The 21070-nt window shown below is 45.0% G+C and overlaps 1 protein-coding gene across 2 annotated transcripts; it reads left to right on the top strand.

Moving 5' to 3' along the window:
* Window positions 1-6250: 6250 nt before the first annotated feature.
* SLC46A2 (solute carrier family 46 member 2) lies at window positions 6251-18666 on the top strand. 2 transcript variants are annotated; one of them, XM_049895641.1, is made up of 5 exons: window positions 6251-6407; window positions 7121-8370; window positions 10004-10087; window positions 10600-10756; window positions 16246-18666. In XM_049895641.1, the coding sequence occupies exons 2-5, from the start codon at window positions 7242-7244 to the stop codon at window positions 16280-16282; spliced, it is 1407 nt and encodes a 468-aa protein (XP_049751598.1). In that variant the 5' UTR covers window positions 6251-6407; window positions 7121-7241; the 3' UTR covers window positions 16283-18666. The 2 variants fall into 2 exon arrangements, with proteins under 2 accessions (XP_049751598.1, XP_049751597.1); XM_049895640.1 differs by having other exon boundaries at window positions 7118-8370.
* Window positions 18667-21070: the final 2404 nt, after the last annotated feature.

The following is a 21070-nucleotide window of genomic DNA, read 5'->3' as shown; positions in this document are numbered from 1 at the left end:
AAGAGTGAGCTAATTATATTAGGTGTACACTTGAGATTGTGTTGGCAACTCTTGTCTGGAGGGGGGATGGGAGGATAGAGAGAGAGGGAAGCCGGCAAAATTGTCAAGAAAGGAGAGACTGAAAGGGCTGACTCAAGACGGGGAGAGTAAGTGGGAGTAGGGAGTGAGATGTATGTAAACTTATATGTGACAGACTGATTGGATTTGTAAACGTTCACTTGAAGCTTAATAAAAGTTATTATAAAAAAAAAAAAAAAAAAAGAGTTGCTACGTCCTGACCAAGGACGGCTGGTTAGCTGAGATCAACGTAATGATGAGGCAAGAAATATGAGCCATAGCTCCCAGCTCTACAACCAGCCCCACTGGCTGCAAGGTTTTCAATAAGCCAAAGCTTGGAGGAGTGGCAGGATTCTGAGTTCAACTTCATAGAGTTTATTTAGTGGTTTTTTTTTATTGGTCCAAAGGGTAGTGCTGATGAGGCTAAGGGTCTCATCCCAAAAATACCAGTGAGCTAAAGCTAGAGCCAGTCTACCCCATCACCACTTGCTACTCTATTGCAGATACATGCCAAGACATTGGAGTGTTAGTTCAGTGCAACCCACCACCACTGCTGGATGGCAGGAAGAGTGGTGCAATGAAAAGCCTGAGTCACACACAGAGCTTGAAGACTAGCCCTTCCTAACTGTGGACTTTGGGCCTGAGGTTCTTCGGGAAGCTGGTCTAAATATCGGCTGACTTTTCACTTTTCTCTCTAAAAGTCTAAATCCATGGCTTCCCGAGACAGTGGATACGTAACGTTATGTTTATTCATTTATTTAACAAATGTTGATTGCGTGCCATATAGGTGCCAGACACTGTGTTAGCCTCTGGGGATTTGATGGTCACCAAAATATGGTCCCAACCCTTATGAATTTCACAGTCCAGTAGTGCCAAAGCTTGGAATTGACGTAGAACTGAGTGTGCGATAGCAATTAAAACAGTTTTCATGTTAACCAGATAAATAAATAAATAAAATTTAAAACATCTACTTTTTTGCCTATAAAACCAAACCCGCTGCCACTGAGTCAATTCTGACTCATAGTGATCCTATAGGACAGAGTAGAATTGCCCCATAGGGTTTCCGAGGAGCAGCTGGTGGATTCAAACTGCTGACCTTTTGGTTAGCAGCCAATCTCTTAATCACTGCGTCACCAGAGCTAAGAGACCAAGAAATCAACACGTGTATAATAATTTGTAACTGTTAGATCTAGATTTGAGCCTATTTATGTCACCCAGTAATAAAAGGTTTTTCAAAGTCTTGAATAAAATTTTGTCTTAAGTTATATTTTTAGCCATATTGTTTTTTGCTTATGGTTTTAGTAGCTTTGCTAACAACACTGTCAATAAATTTTTGTTATAAATACCATTAATTAAAAATAAATTTACAAACTTTATTTAAATTAAATCTATTGGCCCCACCTTTAGGAAAATTGGTTATTTATCAGAAATTTATGAAAAAAAAAGATTAAATTCGAGAAAGGCAAAATAAGCTTAACTACCAGGTTATTTCAGGAAAGGTTAGCTGAAAAGCAGAGCTTCAAACTGGTTTGGTCTGGTCCGACCACCTGCTGAGAGTTTGCATTTCCACCCCAGATATACTGAGTCTGAATCTACATTTTAACAAGGTCTCCAGGTGATTCTTCTGGGGATCTTGTTAAAATGTAGATTCAGATTCAGTATAACTGAGATGGAAATATAAATTCTCAGTAGGGGATTGAATCAGAACAAACTGGTTTGAAGCCCTACTGAAAAGTTATTTTTAGTTGTAAATAGTAGGGGGCGACACTACTCTTGCGCATATAATATACCACATACCACATCTCAACAGGGCCCTGGTGGTGCAGCAATTAGGTGTTTGGCTGCTAACCAAAAGGTCAGCAGTTCAAATCTACCAGCTGCTCCTTGGAGACCTTTTGGGACAGTTCTACTCTGTCCTGTAGGGCAGCTATGAGTTGAATTTGACTCAGTGGCAATGGGTTTGTTTTTATACCTCATTAACATGCTATAAAAAAATGCTATATAGTAGAAATTTTCATAAAAATTTTAAGTTTACTTGGATATGTTTTTTTTTTTAAGGTAGGAAGTTGGGGAAGAAAGAAGAAAACCAAAGTACCCACACTGATTTGCGTTAGAGTTTATTTCCTCTGTAGGTGGAGAGAACCACGCAAAAAGAATAGGCTAGTAAACTGGGCAAAATAGATCCACAGAAAGATACTATTCTCTACTGAAAAGGGCACTGACAACTTTATTGGGTTATAATATCTATAATTTACTGATCATGGTAACATACCATGAATTATAGATTAAATAACATTTTTATGCAGAGGGTATCTGAGACCTGAAAATTATTTTAAAAGTCCTTCTGGGATAAAAAGATTGAAAAATGCCATCAAGAGTTAGAAGGAAGGAAAGGATAGAAAAGTTTGAAAGTTTGAAGAGAATAGTGAAGTCCTGAGCTAGTTATTTTGGAGAATGGAAGAGTGAGTTGGCTGGAGACACATCATAGGATTGCTGGCCAGTTTTGAGGCCCATTTGAGATTGGAGTTTGTATATTTACAGTGGCCTCAATCTGCCTGTTGTGAGACTTTTCTCAACAGCCCTCAGCCACTTAAATGTCAGCAGATAATTGATTTCACCCAAGGTTGGCATGCATTTAAAAAATAGAAGGACCAGAGAGTTTGATCTATTGAAAAAGGTGTTGGTGAATTGATGTTCCATGGTAAAGAAAGGAAAATGCCACTGGTTTGGAAGATCATACAATAGTATAGGGGTCAGTGGGTCTTAATAAGATTCAAGAATCATCGAGGTGGGAGCAGTTGAACAAGCAACACAGAAGAGGAGGAGGAGAAGAGGAGTGCGATGTTTGAATCAATGACTTTGGAGGTGGTACAGCTACAGTTGATGATCACATCCAGGATTCAAGCAATGTGTAGCTGAAGGAGAGTGTAAGAATCACTGGAGATGAAAGGCCATGGGTTTAACTCCATCAAATCTCTTTCATTTGCAATGAATAGAGAATACAAATCAAACTGGTATTATAAGAAGGGAATACATTAGATTTTGTTTTTAAAAAGTCCACGGGTAGTCTAGCTTCAGGCACTGCTGAATCCATGAGCCTAGATGGTTATCATCAGGACCTGGGCTCTCTCCATCTCTCAGTTGTGCTGTCCTCTGCATTGGCTCCACACTCAGGCAAGCTCTTCTCTAGTGGTAGCAAAACAGCTGCTATCAACACCAGGCTTTCATCCTATAGGTCCAAGACCAATAGAAAAGAGAATGTGTCTCTTCCCCAACTACTTGAGGCAAAGTTGCAGCCATCACTAGCATTGGTCCGAATTTGAGTCAGTTTTCCACCTCTGAACCAATCACTGTGGTCCAGGGCATATGATGCTTTGATTGACCAGACTTGAGTCTCATATCTACTTGTGAAGTTGGGGGTGTAATTAAACCTATCTGAAAAACATAAACTGAGAGGATCGGAGGTGGTTCACCAGAGGAAAAATGAGATGTTGCTACCAGAAGAAGAGGTTATGTATGCTGGGCAGTAAAAGGAGCCCTGGTGGCTCAGTGGTTAAGAGCTTGGCTGCTAACCAAAAGGTCGGCAGTCGAATTCACCAGCCACTCCTTGGAAACCCTATGGGGCAGTCCTACTGTGTCCTATAGGGTCGCTATGGGTTGGAATCGATTCTACAGCAATGTGTTTGGAAAAAACAATGTATGTCTTTCTTCTACAGTGTTGAGCATGTTTTTTACGAGGTCATTCAGGTTGATGGCAGAACTTGGGATGGAGAGGAATCCCATAAATCCAGACTCTCTGATGAAAGAAGAGGCATGGCCTGGGGACAGTGACTTCATGTATAAAATAGAGCTTGTAGTGTTAGTAAAAGTACGTTTTGATAACCCTTTAGATAGCAAGAACTTTAAGGTGAAGCAATTTACATCCCTGGTATCTACTAGAGGGCCCAATACTCAATAAATGCTTATAAATAAATGGATAGATGGATGGCTGATGAAAAAAATGAACCAGCGAGTTTGAAAATAGCTAGTAATGGGCTCGCAGTATTCGGTAAAAAAAAAAAGAAAGTTCAACAACCAAATGTCTTTTTAAAATGTTCATCTTTATTTTGTTACCTCAGAAATGATGAATTGTGAAAAGACCATCGACTTTGAAGTCAGACAAATCTAGGTTTGAGTCCTGGCTCTGTGTGATCTTGTGCAAGTAACTTAGCTACTCTAAGTTTCGGTTTCCTCATCTATAATATTGGGAAATATTTGGGGAGGGTCAGGGCCACAAAAAAATTTCCCAAGAAGATCCAAGGGTGGCGTTCATTATTCTGATACATTTACTACGGACAGGGCCTGACAGAATAGAAAGCCTGATTTTATCTCCATCTGTAAAATGGGTGATAGGCTAGCTCATAGACTTTTTGTGAGGATTAAATGAATTAATTCATGTTAAGTACTTAGTACGTAGTCAGGGCTCAGTAAATGTTAGCTGCTACTTTTTTTTCCTTTGTAGTCCCTTTCTCCTGGAATAGCCTGGACTTTACCAAAGTAAAAGAAAAGAGAGTTTGCACTTTAATAAAGCCAGTCTCTAGCCAGAGACAAGATTGCTCACCATATCTTGAAGGGCTCAACTTGATCAAAGGTTACAGCCTGCCAGTAGCCTGGGTCACAAAGGATGCTCAGGAACTCACTCAGTTTAGGCCTGCATCCATAGATGGAGAGGGGAGTGAAGATGTGATGAGAATACAGTCTAGCCCAGAGCAGCCTAAACTGGAAGAGACAACGACTGGTCTGGGTCTAGGTAATTTCCAGGCCAGAAGATTACGGTCTTAAGCGTGTAGCGAGCATCATGAATACCCAGCTCCCACTAGATACGCCTATCTTAGGGGCTCCTTAAAGTTCTCTGGATTCAACTTCTGATGGCACAGGACAGGAACCATCCCCGAAGACAACTCATCAGGCATGAAAAGGACTGGTCAGCGGGGGGGAGAGAGATGCTGATGAAGAGTGAGCCAATTAAATTAGGTGGACACTGGAGAGTGTGTTGGCAACTCTTGACTGGAGGGGGGATGGGAAGATAGAGAGAGAGGGAAGATGGCAAAATTGGCACGATACGAGAGACTGAAAGGGCTGACTCAATAGGGGGAGAGCAAGTGGGAGAAGGGAGTAAGATGTACGTAAACCTACATGTGACAGACTGATTGGAATGGTAAATGTTCACTTGACGCTTAATAAAAATTATTAAAAAAAAAAAAGTTCTCTGGATTCATAAGAGCATAGGAAGAACTGAGATACCATAGGTCCTCCCAGAGAGGGCAAAGACTGCCCCCTAGTGTTTGCAGCCCCCCAAATAGACCACTTGATCAAATAGCCAAAGTGGTCTGCCTGGTCCAGGCTGTTACTCTCATGGCCATATCTGATTGAAGAATACCACCTTCCCCCATAGTTCACCCATCCCCTGGAGTCTCTGCCCCTCATAGAACAGACTTGTTGGACTGCTTTTCTGTGGCCTCTGGAAAAACAGGTCAGGAAAGGAGTGGGAGAGTCATGGGTTGGTTGAAACCAGTACCTCCCAAGGTGGGCCTAGGTAAGAGGGAGGGAGAGGAAAGCGAGGAACCTTTGAGGGGGTTGCCAGACCAGTTCCACAGGGAACACCTTGGGTGAGAAGAAGTTACAACCCACCAAAAAGCTATCTATAGTCTCTGGGTGGCTAACTGAAAGGTTGGGGCTCAAGTCCATACAGAGGCACCTTAGAAGAAACGCCTGGCAATCAACTTCCAAAAAATCAGCCATTGAAAACCCTATGGAGTATAGTTCTACTCTGACACACGTGGGGTTGCCATGAGTTGGAATCAACCGGACAGCAATTGGTTTTTTAAAACTAATTTTTTTTTTTTTAAACTGTACATTTCTACACAAAATCCTTTGGAGTCCAGTGCCTACTCCCAAGAGAGTTATTATCCTTTTGGCTTTTTAAGCTCTTCCTGCAGGCTTGAGTCTCCCTCTTGTGGCCTCCTGCTCATCCATGCTGCCTTGGCTGTGTTGGGATGGGGGTTGGAGGAAGAGGGAGAGAGGCTCTGTTCCCACTTCAGACTCTGGAGGTGACCCTGGAGAAGCATTTTGTTCTTGGTGCGTTTTTACCCCTGCACCACCCATCTCCCTGGTCCTCTTTGCAGAAGTGTGTACTTTAAGAGGGAAGCAAGGCTTCTGGAAGAGCAGAGGTCTCAGCACAATCAAGCCTGTGGGTAAGAAAGAAGCAGAAGGGGATCCTGGGGACTGTATCCAGGAGAAGATCTTGGTGACTGTCCTTTCCAGTTGGCTCTACTCTGGGGCCAGTTTTATCATTTGGAGGAACGACTCTGGTGAGTGGACTTCCTCTCTCTGCTGCAAGCCCTGCAGGCTGGGACACATGCTGGAGAGGCCCACCTATGCAGGTGCAACAAGCAAGACTCTTCTAGAAGCCTTAGCCTTAGAGGGAAGGGCTGGACTTAGCTGCTCCTGAATTTTTACATCTCTCAAAGTCTGTGCTCCCCAGCTCCCTACAGCACATGGGTCCCTGTTGCTTTCAAACCCAGCAAATAAAAGCGCACACCCCAGCACTTATCCCAGGCAGAATCCTAGGCATTGTACCGCTCACCCCAAACCAGCCTTACTGGGGTAGCAGTTGGAAATGCCTTCTGGGCCTGTCCCATGGGCTCCCTTTCGAACTGGGTCTCAGACCCTGGAGAGACAAGCCGTAGGGGAAAGTCCCCAGCGACTGCAGGAGGTTCGGGCACGCCTGGCTGTTGGGAAATACGGCCCACGTCAGGCGGCCGCGCTCCCCAAGGCAGCGTGACGCGGTGGCTAGGGGGTGGGGGCGCCGGAGCCGAGACTCGCCTTGCGCTTCTCTGCGCCTGGCTTCCCTGGGCGGTCGCCAGCCCTTCTCGGCTGGCGGGGAATGGGGGCGGGAAAGGAGTGCTGCCTTTTCTGGTCTGGGGAGGAGTGGCGGCAGCCCAAGAGATCACTCACCTGGCTGCTGGGCTGGTTGCTGTCACACTTGCCCAGGCTCCACTCACCCTTCTCCTGCCCTTAGCAGGAAGCACAGCGCGCTCTCGCGCTCTGCGGTTGAGCCTGGCTGTAGGTAACAGCTGAATTTGGGGACATCTCCCAGCCGCTGCAGCGAACAAGCCCCTCTATCCTCCTATCAGAGAGTCCGCATGAGCCCCGAGTCCTCCAGCCCGTGGATGGGCCACTTGCTTCGCCTCCAGGTGAGGACCTGGATTGAGCCGGTGGTGGCCTCAACCCAGGTGGCCACCTCCCTCTACGACGCAGGGCTGCTCCTTGTAGTGAAGGCGTACTACGGAGCTGGGGGTTCCTCCAACCACAGCGCCAGACCGTGGCCCAGGGAGGCTGGAGAGGACCAACAGCAAAGGGCCATCTCCAATTTCTACATCATCTACAACCTGGTGATGGGCCTGACGCCCCTGCTGTCGGCCTACGGGCTGGGCTGGCTCAGCGATCGCTACCACCGCAAGATCTCCATCTGCGTGTCCCTGCTGGGCTTTCTGCTCTGCCGCCTTGGGCTGCTGCTCAAGGTTCTGCTGGACTGGCCGTTGGAAGTGATGTACGGTGCCGCGGCGCTGAACGGACTGTGTGGCGGCTTCTCAGCGTTCTGGTCTGGGGTTATGGCCCTGGGATCCCTGGGCTCCTCCGAAGGCCGCCGCTCCGTGCGACTTATCGTTATTGACCTGATTCTGGGCTTGTCCGGTTTCTGCGGGAGCATGGCCTCTGGGCACCTCTTCAAGCGGATCGTTGGGCATGCCAGGGAGGGCCTGGTGCTGGCGGCTTGCAGTGTGAGCTGCGCCACTTTTGGTCTTTTCTACAGCTTGTTGGTGCTAAAGGTCCCTGAGGTTGTGGCCAAGTCTAACAAGGCACTCACCACTGTAGATACGGTGAATGGCATGGTTGGCACATATCGTACCCTGGATCCTGATCAGCCGGAGGAGCAGAGTGTGGTGGGGTACCCTCCGCCTCTTAGAAAAGCGAAGCCCCCAAAAGCCATCATTGCCCTGCTTTTTGTGGGTGCCATTGTGTATGACCTGGCAGTGGTGGGCACAGTGGATGTGATGCCACTTTTTATGCTGAGGGCACCTCTCAGTTGGAACCAAGTGCAGGTGGGCTATGGTATGGCTGCAGGGTACACCATCTTCATCACGAGCTTCCTGGGTGTCTTGATCTTCTCCCGCTGCTTCCGGGACACTACCATGATCATGATTGGGATGGTCTCCTTTGGGTCTGGAGCCCTTCTCTTGGCTTTTGTGAAAAAGACATACATGTTCTACATTGGTGAGTCTAACATTCTCAGGAGGCAGGCCACTCCTGGCCCTTGCCTCACCAGGCTAACACCAGGGATGCTGTGGTGCAGGTGTCCCAGCTCAGCACCAGGCACTGTACCTGCTACCTAGGAGGTACAAGGAAACAGGGTTATGTGCACTTGAGTTTATTTCTTCTTAGGAATCGTTGATTAAAATGTTACCAGAATGATGTCCCTGGCACTAGGAGGTCAAGAGGGTGATGGTGGTCAGTGATACCCAGAGTGAATAGAAAGTCTTCAGGATGGCCTTATAGAAGGAGGCAATTGGGTTGAGTTTCTTCTCCCCACTTTTAAAGGGATAAAACATTAAGTCATCTTGCTGAAAAGATACCTTACTTAAAATCATTTTGTGCCAAGCAAGGGCTTTTTAAAAATGGATTAAAATTCTCAATAAATTGCCTTCACAGCCAATGTAATAAATTTGCTCAGAAAGCAAAATGAAGTTTCCATCAATGACACAAACAGAAACTTCTAGACCAGTGCTGCCTAATAGAACTTTCTACAGCGATGAAAATGTTCTATATATGTTCTGTCCAAGACATTAGCCACCAGTCTTATGTGGCTATTGAAGACTTGAAAGATGGCTATTAAAACTGAATAGAACTTTAAATTTAGTTAATTTTACTTAATTTAAATAGCCCCACAGGGGTAATGTATTAGAAAGCACAACTCTAGATGGTTACCAGAGGCCGTGCCTGCGCCCAGGTCACACGTCTCAGGAAAACACCTTAAAAAATGACAAGAATACCGTTGGCTAACTTCCAGTTAAATCAGCCATGTGGTAAGACCAGAGTACCACTATCTTTGCCCTTTCTGCTTCTCGTGTCATCTCTCTCTCTCTCCCTTCCCCTTCCCCTTCCCCTTCCCCTTCCCCTTCCCCTTCCCCTTCCCCTTCCCCTTCCCCTTCCCCTTCCCCTTCCCCTTCCCCTTCCCCTTCCCCTTCCCCTTCCCCTTCCCCTTCCCCTTCCCCTTCCCCTTCCCCTTCCCCTTCCCCTTCCCCTTCCCCTTCCCCTTCCCCTTCCCCTTCCCCTTCCCCTTTCCTTCCTCCTCCTTCTTCCTCTTCCTTTCCTTTTCTCCTTCTCCTCCTCGCCTTCTTTATTTCTCTCTGACACACACACTGGATCTGGGTAATCAATAGAAATAGGGCCTGAGGGGAGGAGGGATGTGTAGGCAGCTTTGTTGATGGGACATATATTTGGATGCAGTTTGCCAAAGTTCCTTGGGACCATCTCCCAGAGGTGACTGGCATGTTGATGAATGGCAGGCACCTCCCTCCTGGGGAGGCAAAAAGAGGGGCCTCGAGTCATGGCAGTGACACCAGCTCCCCTTCCCTAGAAACCAGTTAACTCTGCCAATAGAGACATCCTTCACCACTTGTCACCGTGTCAACTGCGCCCTGCCACAGATAAACACGCAGCATATACAGCTCCATCAGAGTGCTAGGAGTCAGAGTCTGGCCTGGGGACAGCACTGATCAGTCAGCAGAGAAATTGCTTTTTTCAGGTCAAGCCACTGGGGATTGGGGAAAAAGAAAGTTCTAAGTGAGGCTTTCGCTTTGTTCTAATTTACTCCTTGGCTAAGACCAAGCCTGTGATCTCTTTGCAGCTCGAGGTGTCATGCTATTTGCTCTGATCCCCATCACCACCATCCGATCAGCAATGTCCAAGCTCATAAAGGGCTCCTCTTACGGTGAGTGAAAGCAGTCTCTCTGGGTCTTTTGCCAGGGCTGCCTTGGAGCTGCTCAGCTTGGGTTCAGACCTGCAGAAGGCACGCAAGAGAGTTCCAGAAGCAGCATCAAACATTCAAGGAATACACTGGTTTCTATCCATGGCACAGGGGGTGAGAATAGAAGAAGTGTGGGAAAGACTCAGAAAGCCAGTCACTGAACAGACACAGTCAAAGCAAGACAGTATCCTCAAGGCGTCAGGGAGCTCCAGCTGGATGGAGGGAGAATTCCTGGTGAACTAAGCTACCGAGACTGAGAGGGAGTCTTGGGATAGGCGAGGGATTCCCTGAGAGCTCCTCAGAGACTCAGCTAGTGGGGGATGGGGAAGGGACAGCAACACATCCTTTTTTTTATTGTTGTAAAATTATATGTAACACATTTGCCAATCAATGTTTTTCATGTATGTAACTCAGGGACATCAGTTACATTAATCACACTGCATAGCGCATCTTGATAACCTCTGTCCTTTCCACAGGAAAGGTGTTTGTCTTACTGCAGCTGTCCCTGGGTCTGACTGGGGTGGCGACATCGGTAGTGTATAATGAGATCTATCAGCTCACCATGGAAAAGTTTGTCGGCACCTGCTTTACTCTCTCCTCCTTCCTGTCCTTCCTGGCCATCCTCCCTATCAGGTAAGAAGGGAGCAGTGCCCACTGTTTGGGCTGGAGCCTTGGTGCTTCTGTCAAGGAACGTTGGGCCATCTCCGGCCCACCATAAGAAAGGACTCTATTTCTGCATTTATGCAGTGGGTTCTGAGTAGGCTCTCTCACAAAGAAAAAGTCCTCCTGTCTCCCCAAATTAATAATCTGGCAAATTGGGAACTTACCAAAGTCACAAGTAGTGAACAGAAGGTCCCAACCTGATGGCTCACTTCCTGGCTCTGTTGTAATGACAGTTTATTTATAGGAGCGCTTACACTTCCTTATAAGAAGAAGCTGGAATTAGCAACTCTCTTGTACCACTCAGTCCTCTTTTGTTTAGCTTCCTTAGATGAGAGCCATCCTGCCTCACTTCTGAGTACTTTCTTTCTGTGCCCTCAGAGGGCTTGGCACTTGCCACTGAAAACTCCTGGCCACTGGACTGTGTGAGCTCCCCTGTTGGGCTTTTGGCAATGCCCTTGACTTCTCTGGGCCTCATTTGTCTCATTTCTAAAATAAGAACACTCAAGTCTGGGAGATGACAGACAGGAGGAAGGCTGGAGGGGCTAAGGAGAGGCACTCTGGTCCCATAGGAAGGGCATTAGCCTAGGCCATCCACAAAATCAAGAGCCTGGAATAGCTTGGTCTTTGGCCCCATTCTTGACCAGCCCTATCCAGTAGAAATGTAGTGCAAACCCCAAATGTGAGCCAAGTAAGTGATTTTAAATTTTCTTAGTCACCACATTTAAAGAGCTTAAAAGTAACAAGTGAAATTCATTTTAACAACATGCTTGACTTAACTCAATATATATCATTTTAACATTTAATCAATTAAAAAATCATCAATGGGATATTTTATATGTATTTTTTATTTTTTGTACTAATTCCTCAAAATCTGGTGTATGTTTTATACCGACAGTACATTTCAATTCAAACTAGCCACATTTCAAGTGTTTGGTAGCCACATGTGGCTACCATATTGGGCGGCACAGCTTTAGACTATTTAGGCCCTTTTACTCCTTGTCCTTAACTGAGGGTCTCTCATGCTTATATCAGTCCCACCAGAAGGGAAAGGAATGTGATAAATATATCCACAATAAGATTTGATATAGATTTGTATTTTAAGAAGGCCTGTCTAGAGGCAGAAGAGAGCTTTACCTATTAGTAATGGTGGCATCAGAGGCAGTAAGGTGGGAACTATTTGAAGGGAAGTTGGATGGGGCAGGGAGTGGGTGGTGATAAGGCCCTTTTTGGCATTCTCACATCACATCGTAATGTAGGTCTCTGACTATAGAGGAGATCGAGACTCCTGGGGCAGTTCTTTGCTTTAATTTACACTTGGGAAAACCAGGATGTGAAGATCAAACAGCTGAGAGGACTTGTGCATAGAGCAGGCATTGCTACTAGTTAGTGCCCTCTTGGCTCAGCTCTTATTTTCCTAAAGGGTGGGACTGAGCCAGTCCCGTCCTCCAACTTCCCAGCCCTTAGGTCTCTTCATGCACTCCTGTTTTCATCCGAGTGCTGACTGAACGGGATGGATGTGGTGGCGAGAGCTAGCTTGGGATGTGGGCTTCTTAGGAGTCCCAGCCCTTTGGTCAAGTGAGTAATGGATTAGTTGTTTTGCTCCTTGAAAGTTATCCAGTCATATTTGACTGGCAGTTGGCTGAAACATTCTCTTTAACCTAAACAAAAACATACACACAAAGAAAACAAGTCTTACTAATTAATGCGTGCCATAGCTAAAGATAGAAACAAATGAAAGCAATTAGAAAATTCAATAATTGGTCCTTTTCTTCAGTTTCATCTGCTTTGTGTGTGTGTTTAATTCAGTTAAGCCGTGCAGGTCTTAATGATCATATACCACAGAAGCAGGAACAGAACCTTGAACCAATCTAGGTAAGCAGCTGTGTATGCGGATGAGGCACTCACCAATTGCTCATCGTTTTCCTCTGCTTAGCCATTGAGCAGCAGAGGGACACAAGCAAATACAGCCTTATTCTCTGTGCATTCGAATCAATTGGAGAGCTTTAAACATTGCTGATGTGATGCCTGGGGCCCCTCAGAGATTGTGACTCAATTGATCTGGGGTGCAGCCTGGATACGTAAATTTCTAAAAGCTCTCCAGGTTATTCTAACGTACGACCGAGACTAAAAACTTCTGACATAAACAGAGTGTTCCCATTACCTTTACCTTTCACAAAGTGCTAAATAAACGAGGTCCTGACACATTCTCACACCTAGAAGAGGCCAAGGCTGTACCATTAGTGATAGTAACAGGAAAGACCAGTATAACTCTCTAACCACAGAAAGAAAAGCTACATTCCAGCCACATAAAAACCCAGGGAGGTATGTCAGAGCAGAGGAGGGCAAGAGGCTGGACCAGGTCACAGTCTGCGTCCTCTTCCTTGATGCGAGGAGTGGCCCCTGGAACAGAGCTGACAATAGCCTGTTTGCAAGCCCAAGGGACATGGCCCACCCCTTCCTGGTATCAAAGTGAGCAGGATTTCATGTTACTCTAAGAGCCTGCTGTCTCCTCCTTGCTCTTGTTTACATGCAACATGGAAGAGCCGAGGAAATAACTGTGTGGCTCTGGCCATCCACAATGCTCTCTCTACCAACACACATATACTCAGCTAATGCCTCTTGCTTCATAGAGAAAAATAGAACCCATCAGAAGAGATTAACTTCATCTTCTCCAAATTGACACACTGCATGCACTCACACCTGTTCTACTCTTCTTCATTTTACTAATTTTTTGTACAATGATAACAATAGCGCACACTTAAATAGTCCTTACTATGAGGCAGGCACTACTTTAAGTATTTTATTTATTTCAACTAATTTAATCATCCCAACAATTCTATAAGGTAATTAACATTATTATTCCCATTTTACAGATGAGGAAACAGAGACTTAAAGATATTATGTAATTTGTGAAGGCTAAAGAAGCCTTGGTGGCCCAATAGTTAAGCAGTTGGCTGCTAACTAAAAGGTTGGCGTTTCAAACCCTCTGAGTTGCTCCATGGGAGAAAGACCTGACCATCTGCTCCTGTAAAGATTACAGCCTAGAAAGCCCTATGGGGCAGTTCTACTCTGTCACATGGGGTTGCTATGAGTCAAAATTGACTCCACCGCACCTAACAACAACAAACAGCTAGTAAATGGCAGAGTCAGAGTTTGAAGCCAGGCAGTTTTTCTTTCTTTTTTTAAATTTTGTTCTGCTTTAGGTGAAAGTTTATAGCTCAAGTTAATTTCTCATTCAAAAATTTATACACATATTATTTTGTGACACTGGTTGCAATCCCCATGATGTGACAGCACACTGCCCCTTTCTACTCTGGGTTCCCCGTGTCCATTTGTCCAGTTCCTGTCCCTTCCTGCCTTCTTGTCTTCCTTTTGGGCAGGAGCTACCCATTTGGTCTCATATATTTGATTAAACTAAGAAGCATGTTCCTCACGTGTGTTATTGTTTGTTTTATAGGCCTGTCTAATCTTTGTCTGAAAAGTGGGTTTTTGGAGTGGTTTCTGTTCTGAGTTAGCAGGTTACCCGGGGGCCATAGTCTCAGGGGTTCCTCCAGTCTCTGTCAGGCCAGTAAGTCTGGTCTTTTTCATGAATTTGAATTTTGTTCTACGTTTTTCTCCAGCTTTTCCAGGACTCTCTGTTGTGATCCCTGTCAGAGCGATCGATCGGTGGTTGTAGCCAGCCACCATCTAGTTCTTCTGGGCTCAGGTTGGTGGTGGCTGTGGTTTGTGTGGTCCTTTAGTCCTTTGGACCACTCTTTTCCTTGTGTCTTTGGTTTTCTTCATTCTCCTTCACTCTGGATGGGATGGGATAGACATCTTAGACGGCCACTTCCAAACTTTTAAGACCCCAGACACTACTCACCAAAGTACCATGTGGAGCATTTTCTTTATGAACTGTGTTATGCCAGTTGACATAGATGTTCCCCGAGACTGTGGTCCCCAGACCCCCAACCCAACAACTCAGTCCCTCAAGGTGTTTGGATATGTTTAGGAAACTTCTATGCCTTTGCTTTGCATGCAGCTTTTCTTATTCACTACATGACACTGCTTCTCAGAGACGCAATGCCACCTCTCCCACTTCTTAGCGAGCTCACTCCACTGGTGAGCTGCTCTTTGTGCTGCATCTGCGATCTGTCCCTCTACTGAACTTTCTGCCAGAACTGACACATGATCTCCCACCCTATCTCTCCTTCCCTGCATCCCAAGTTCTCCAAAGGCTGGTTGGCACATGCTCTCTATTTCTTCACCTCCCATTCGCTTTCTAACCCACTCATCTGAGCCTCATCTCCACCAAAGCTGCTCTCACTAAGATTGCTAATGACCTCTTCCCAGCTGAATACAGTGGACACACTGCGGTCCTCATCCTACAAGGTTTCTCTTTGGCCTCCAAGACTTGACCACTCTTTCCTTGGGAGACACTCATTTCTTGACTTCTTGACACCTCACTCCCATGGCTTTTTCTCCTACCTCCCTGATGGCTTCTTCTCCACAAACCTCCAAAAGTAGGGGTTCGCTAGGGCTCTGTTCTGCCTTATCTTTACATTCCATCTCTCCAAGCAATCTAAAGTACTTCCAAAAACTAAGTTATTTAAATTTCCAAAATCAGATTCTCGATGCCCTCCTAAATCTGCCCCCCCTCGCCTTCCGTCTCATTAAATGGCACCACCACCTACCCAGGGCAGAAACCTGAGATCTACACTGATCTACAAATATTTTAAAGCAATGTATGGAGGAGATAAAAGGGCCTATGGAAAGGCAGAAAATAAGGCAGCTAATTCTGTCTGGGATTAGCAAAGGCTAATCTTGATCCTGAGATATAGGTAAGTCCCCAGCTTATGACATATTTGGGTTATGACCAACTGCACTTATGACAGTCCTTTTTTTTTGGTATATTTTATCCTTAGTAATATGTACTACATACAACGTAACAGTGCGTAATTTGCTGATGTTGTCATTCTCAGATGTTCACTTGCAGATGTTCAAAGATCGAATTTATAAAGATATTGGTAATAAAAGGCAATAATAATGGAAACTAAAAAAAAAAAAAAAAGGTATTCGACTTACCTCAGGACTTACAACAGAGTTGTTGAAACGGAGCCCCATCATAAGTCGGGGACTACCTGCATAGATTAGAGCTCATCATCAGGCAGAATTGAGATGGAAAGAGATCCCAGAAAAAGGAAAATGTAGCTGCACAGGGCTTATGGAGCTATGGGAAATAGGAAGATATTCAGGAGTGCAAGGCTAGAATAATTCTGGAGTGGGAGAAGCTCCCTCATGTTATCACTCCACTCAGGCATTCTCTGTAGAGCAGCTTTGCCATATGGGTTATAGCCAGGCAGTCTATCAATGATAAAGAGGTAGCTAGAGATCTTCTTGACTTTGGTGGGGAATAAAAAGGAACCCTCTACACCCCATTCCTGCTTCCTCTTATAATTCTCTATTATGAATTCTTCCAGTATCGTGGCCTATAAGCAAGTCCCATGGTCGCAATAGAGAGACATCACAGAAAAATGAAGGTGCTGACCTGCGGAAGCTGAAAATGCCAGCAATGGTCAGGTCCGCTTGAAGACAAAGGGAGAGAATGGGGAGCTGGTGGCCAAAGCAACCCACTGCTCAAGAATGGCAAGAATGGCAATACCTAGAGTCAGCCTGAGAATGAACTGTTCTGGTTCAGGGGTTCCTGGTTGGTGGGGAAACACACTTTCCTGGTAATGGAAGAAACTTCTTAGCTTTCAGACGCCCTAATGGGTGAAGTTAGGTTCTACAAGAAGCAGAGTATAATCTTTCAAGGGTTACATGCGGCACCGTAGGGACTTCATGCTCCAGCTGCAGACAACCAGCCCCTTCTCTTCCAGAAGGCTCCAAGGTATGGCTTACTAGTCATCTGGGTGCTATGCTGGAAGTCCCACATGGGAACTCAAGCAAAGGCATGCATCTTCGACAGCCTAAGAGATGCTTAGTAAGAACTACCAGTTATCGGTGAACATCAGTCAATATTTTTAAAACTAAAATAAAACCCTGAAAAAAGTTAGCTTTGTTCATGGGGCCTTTTTAGCTGTGAATGTTCAGGAGAGCCTTGGCCTCGGGGTAGGTTTTTTTATTTTTGCTTTTTAAGAAGCAAATATCAAAAGATTTTCTTCAATGGAACATTAAATTGAATATTTTGAATACTTATTCAGTCCACGATACTTCCCAAAGGAGATGGTGCGAAGGGAGAAGGGAGAGGAGATACGTGAATAGCCCTTTTATTTTGAGGCACTATTTTTGTAGCCTATTTTCTTATGCATACAAAGCTGGACTTGACTCCTAATAAAATCAACATTCGTAATATGAGTTTGTGGGTCCTTCCTTCTCAGGCTAGATCCCCTCTATAACTACAGACATAACAGTCTTAGGCTGAGGTAAAACACAAAGCCAAAGAGTACATTTAAATCTCACAGCATTTGGGCTCAGAGAGTTTGTATCTCTAATCCCGTTGCAAGAGTTACTGGGTGGCACAAAACAGTTAAGCGCTTGACTGCTAAGTGAAAGGTTGGCGATTCAAACTCACCTAGAAATTTCTCAGAAAAAAGGCCTGGTGATATGTTTCCAAAAGATCACAGCCTTGAAAACCCTATGGAGTGCAGTGAATGAACAAAACTTTATGGTATATTTGTTCAGGTCCTGGCACCATGTTAAGAGCGAGAAACAGCAAGAACAAGACTTGACTGTTCCTGCCCTAACAGAGTGTATTGTCTGGCAGATGGGCAGACAGAACAGTAGGCAACAATGTATCCTATAACAAATGCTACAATATAAATACACAAAGAGGCCCACGTGAGGGCTCTTGACATGGAAGTTCCATGGACTTCCTTGTTGGTGGAAGTCATCAATGCATGTGGGGCGGTAGTGTGTCCTTTTTTGGACATGAAAGTTCTGCATCAGGAACCCTCCCAGAACTTACCCTATGTGTTACTTCATTTGTGTCCTTTTTCCTATAATAAAACCGTAATCCTAAGAATAGCACTTTCCATGAGTTTTCTGTGAGTTGTCCTAGCAAATTATTGAACCCAAGGGAGTAGAGGGAGACAGCAGGTCAGAAGTGAAGGTGTTGTGGCAACTCCCAAGCTTGCGGCTGGCATCTGAAGCCTTGGGCAGACTTGGCAGTTTGAAGAACTGTGCCCTTTAATGTGTGACGTCTGACCTAGCTCCAGCTGCTCAGAGTCAGAAGAAAAAATGCTACATGTCCAGCTTGTGTCAGAAGAGAAGCGGAACACAACTGATAAATGGGAATTGATTTTTTTCACACAGTAGGTATGTCTTCATCTCAAAGATCATAATACTGAAGTTCAGAGAGAGGCGACATGCCTAAAGCCACATTGCTAGTAAGTGAAAAAGCTGAGATTTGATCTTGTCTATCTTATTTCACCTTTCTGCCTCATTGTGTGACTGCAGACTTAATCATGAGTAGTATCAGTAAGCCAAGTTCAGCACCAATTTAAGTTCACTTTCAGCACATCTCCATCATAAATGAGCCCTAGCAGTGCAGTGGTTAAAGCCGACAGTTTGAACCTACCAGCTGCTCCATAGAAGAAAGATGTGGCAGACTACTTTTGTAAAGATTTACAGCCTTGGTAACCCTATAGGCAGTTCTACTGTGTCCTATAGGGGCACTATGATTTGGACTTGACTCAACGGCAGTGGGTTTGGTTTTGGTTTGTGGTTTTCCCATCACTAGGTACAGTTCAACTGCACACCCTGGCCCTTAATTCACAATGCGCAAACTGTTATGTATTGAACTGTGTTCCCCCAGAATGTGTATCAACTTGGTTAGACCATGATTCCCAGTATTGTGTGATTGTCCACCATTTTGTCATCTGATGTGATTTTCCTATATGTTGTAAATCCTACCTCTATGATGTTAATGAGGTGGGATAGGCGACAGTTATGTTAATGAGGCAAGACCCGGTCTACAAGATTGGATTGTGTCTTGAGCCAATCTCTTTCGAGATATAAAAGAGAAGCAAGCGGAGAGACAATGGGGACCTCATACCACCAAGAAAGCAGTGCTGAAAGCAGAGTACGTCCTTTGGACCTGGGGTTCCTGCATGGAGAAGCTCCTAGTCCAGGGGAAGATTGATGAGAAGGACCTTCCTCCAGAGCTGACAGAGAAAGCCTTCCCCTGCAGCTAATGCCTTGAATTTGGACTTCTAGCCTACTAGATGGTGAGAGAATAAACTTCTGTTTGTTAAAGCCATCCACTTATGATTATTTCTGTTACAGCAGCACTAGTTGACCAACACACACACTAATACCCTAATGAACCACAGACATTTCTTCTTCCTGTGATCGTTAAGGTTGTGTGTCAGCTTAGCTGGGCCATTATTCTCAGTGGTTTGGCAGTTATGATGCAGCCTGGCAGAAGTATAATGATGTAATCACTTCCACGATAAGATCTAATGTGATCACCTCCATGATGGGATCTGCTGTGACTAGCCAATCAGCTGAAAGAGAATATCCCTGGCCACATCCAATATAGGCGCACTTTTGCTCACTCTGGATCCTGCAGCTGACTCCTGGGGGCTTGTGCTAGCAGCTTACCTGCCGATCTTGGGTTTGCCAGCCTCTGCAGTCTGTGAGCCAGCAGCCAGCCAGCTTACCTGCCCATCTTGGGTTTGCCAGCCCCTGCAGCTACATGAGTCAGAAGAAGCATCCAGCCTGACCCATGGACCTGGGACTTCCCAGTGTCTTCAACCGCATGAGTCATTTCCTTGATATAAATCTCTATCTATACATAGATGCTTCACTGGTTTTGCTTCTCTAGAGAACCTGGCCTAGGACATTTCCCTGCACCATCTAGGATACTCCACTGGTCTCGCCCCATCTGGAGCAAGAGAGAATGAAGAAAACCAAAGACACAAGTGAAAGACTAGTCCAGATGACTGATGGACCACAAGTATTACAGCCTCCACTGGACTGAGTCCAGCATGACTGGATGGTGCCTGGTTACCACCATCTACTGCCCTGACAGGGATCTCAACGGAGCTGGGGATCACAACAGAGCTGGAGAAAAATGTAGAACAAAATTCTAGCTCACACACACACAAAAAAGACCAGACTTACTGGTCTGACAGAGACTGGAGAGACCTCAAAATTACGGCCCCCAGACACCCTTTAAGCTCAGTAACGAAGTCACTCCTGATGTTCAGCCTTCAGCCAAAGATTAGATAGGCGTATAAAACAAAATTAGACTAAAGGGGCACAACAGTCCAGGGGCAAGGACTAGAAGGCAGGAGGGGACAGAAAAATTGGTAATAGGGAAATCAAGATCGAGAAGGGGAGAATGTCGACATGTCGTGGGGTCGGTAACCAATGTCACAAAACAATATGTGTACTAGTTATTTAATGAGAATCTAGTTTCTTCTAAAGTACAATAAAAAAATAACAATAATAACTTATGTTTTTATGTATTTGTATTATATAACAGCCAACGCATATAGCACTTTCTTTGGAAACCCTGGTGGCATAGTGGTTAAGAGTTCAGCTGCTAACCAAAAGGTCGGCAGTTCAAATCTACCCGGTGCTCTTTGGAAACCCTGTGGGGCAGTTCTACTCTGCCCAATAGGGTCGCTCTAAGTTGGAATTGACTAGATGGCAACGGGTTTGGTTTTTGGTTTTGGTGTGCCAGGGAGAGTTTTAAGCCTTTCATACATTATTAACTCATAGAAACACAGGGATTGCCTAATTTACAAGTAATTAATTTATAAACAATGTCCTGATTCCCTGTTCACCTGGCCCTACCCAAAACCACCAGATTACCACTTGCCACGGAAAGGAGGTCATGGGGGAAAAAATGGTAAGACTTTCTCTAGGTTCAGACTTAGAAGAATAAAAATGTGTGTAGGGAGAAGAGTTTAGGGGGCCTCATTAGGAACAGATGTGTAGGCTATCACAGCCACAAAATGCCCATATTTTTCTCGACAACTCCTACAGTCACCAAAAAAAAAAAAAAAAATTTCCCTACAAATTCTTTGAAAACATCTTGGCAGCCAAAAGAAATTAGGAGATGACTGGCTTTGACCTAGAACACAATGTTATGCTTTGCTATGGGGCTGGGGGTGTGTGTGTGTGTGTGTGTGTAGAAAGAAATCCTGCATGTAATGCCACCATGCCCACCAATCACCACTAGACACTAGGTAGTTTTTTCATTTCTCCAAGTTGGTGCCAACTCGTAAGATATAGGAGAGGGTAAGTTGAGGATGGCTCTATAAAAAAATGAATCAAAATAGTTCAATTATAAAT

Source organism: Elephas maximus, chromosome 9, assembly GCF_024166365.1.
Source record: "Elephas maximus indicus isolate mEleMax1 chromosome 9, mEleMax1 primary haplotype, whole genome shotgun sequence".
In the NCBI taxonomy this organism is placed as follows: domain Eukaryota; kingdom Metazoa; phylum Chordata; class Mammalia; order Proboscidea; family Elephantidae; genus Elephas; species Elephas maximus.
The sequence above is the reverse complement of the archived record's forward strand: the minus strand, read 5'-3'. Positions and strand labels throughout refer to the sequence as shown.

What these genes read in the sequence shown, in the direction of transcription:
- SLC46A2 (XM_049895641.1), top strand. Translation starts at nt 7,242, where the DNA reads ATGAGCCCCGAGTCCTCCAGCCCGTGGATGGGCCACTTGCTTCGCCTC. An exon ending in GACATACATGTTCTACATTG is followed by an intron (nt 8,371 to 10,003) that starts GTGAGTCTAACA and finishes ATCTCTTTGCAG; the next exon opens with CTCGAGGTGTCATGCTATTT. An exon ending in CATAAAGGGCTCCTCTTACG is followed by an intron (nt 10,088 to 10,599) that starts GTGAGTGAAAGC and finishes TCCTTTCCACAG; the next exon opens with GAAAGGTGTTTGTCTTACTG.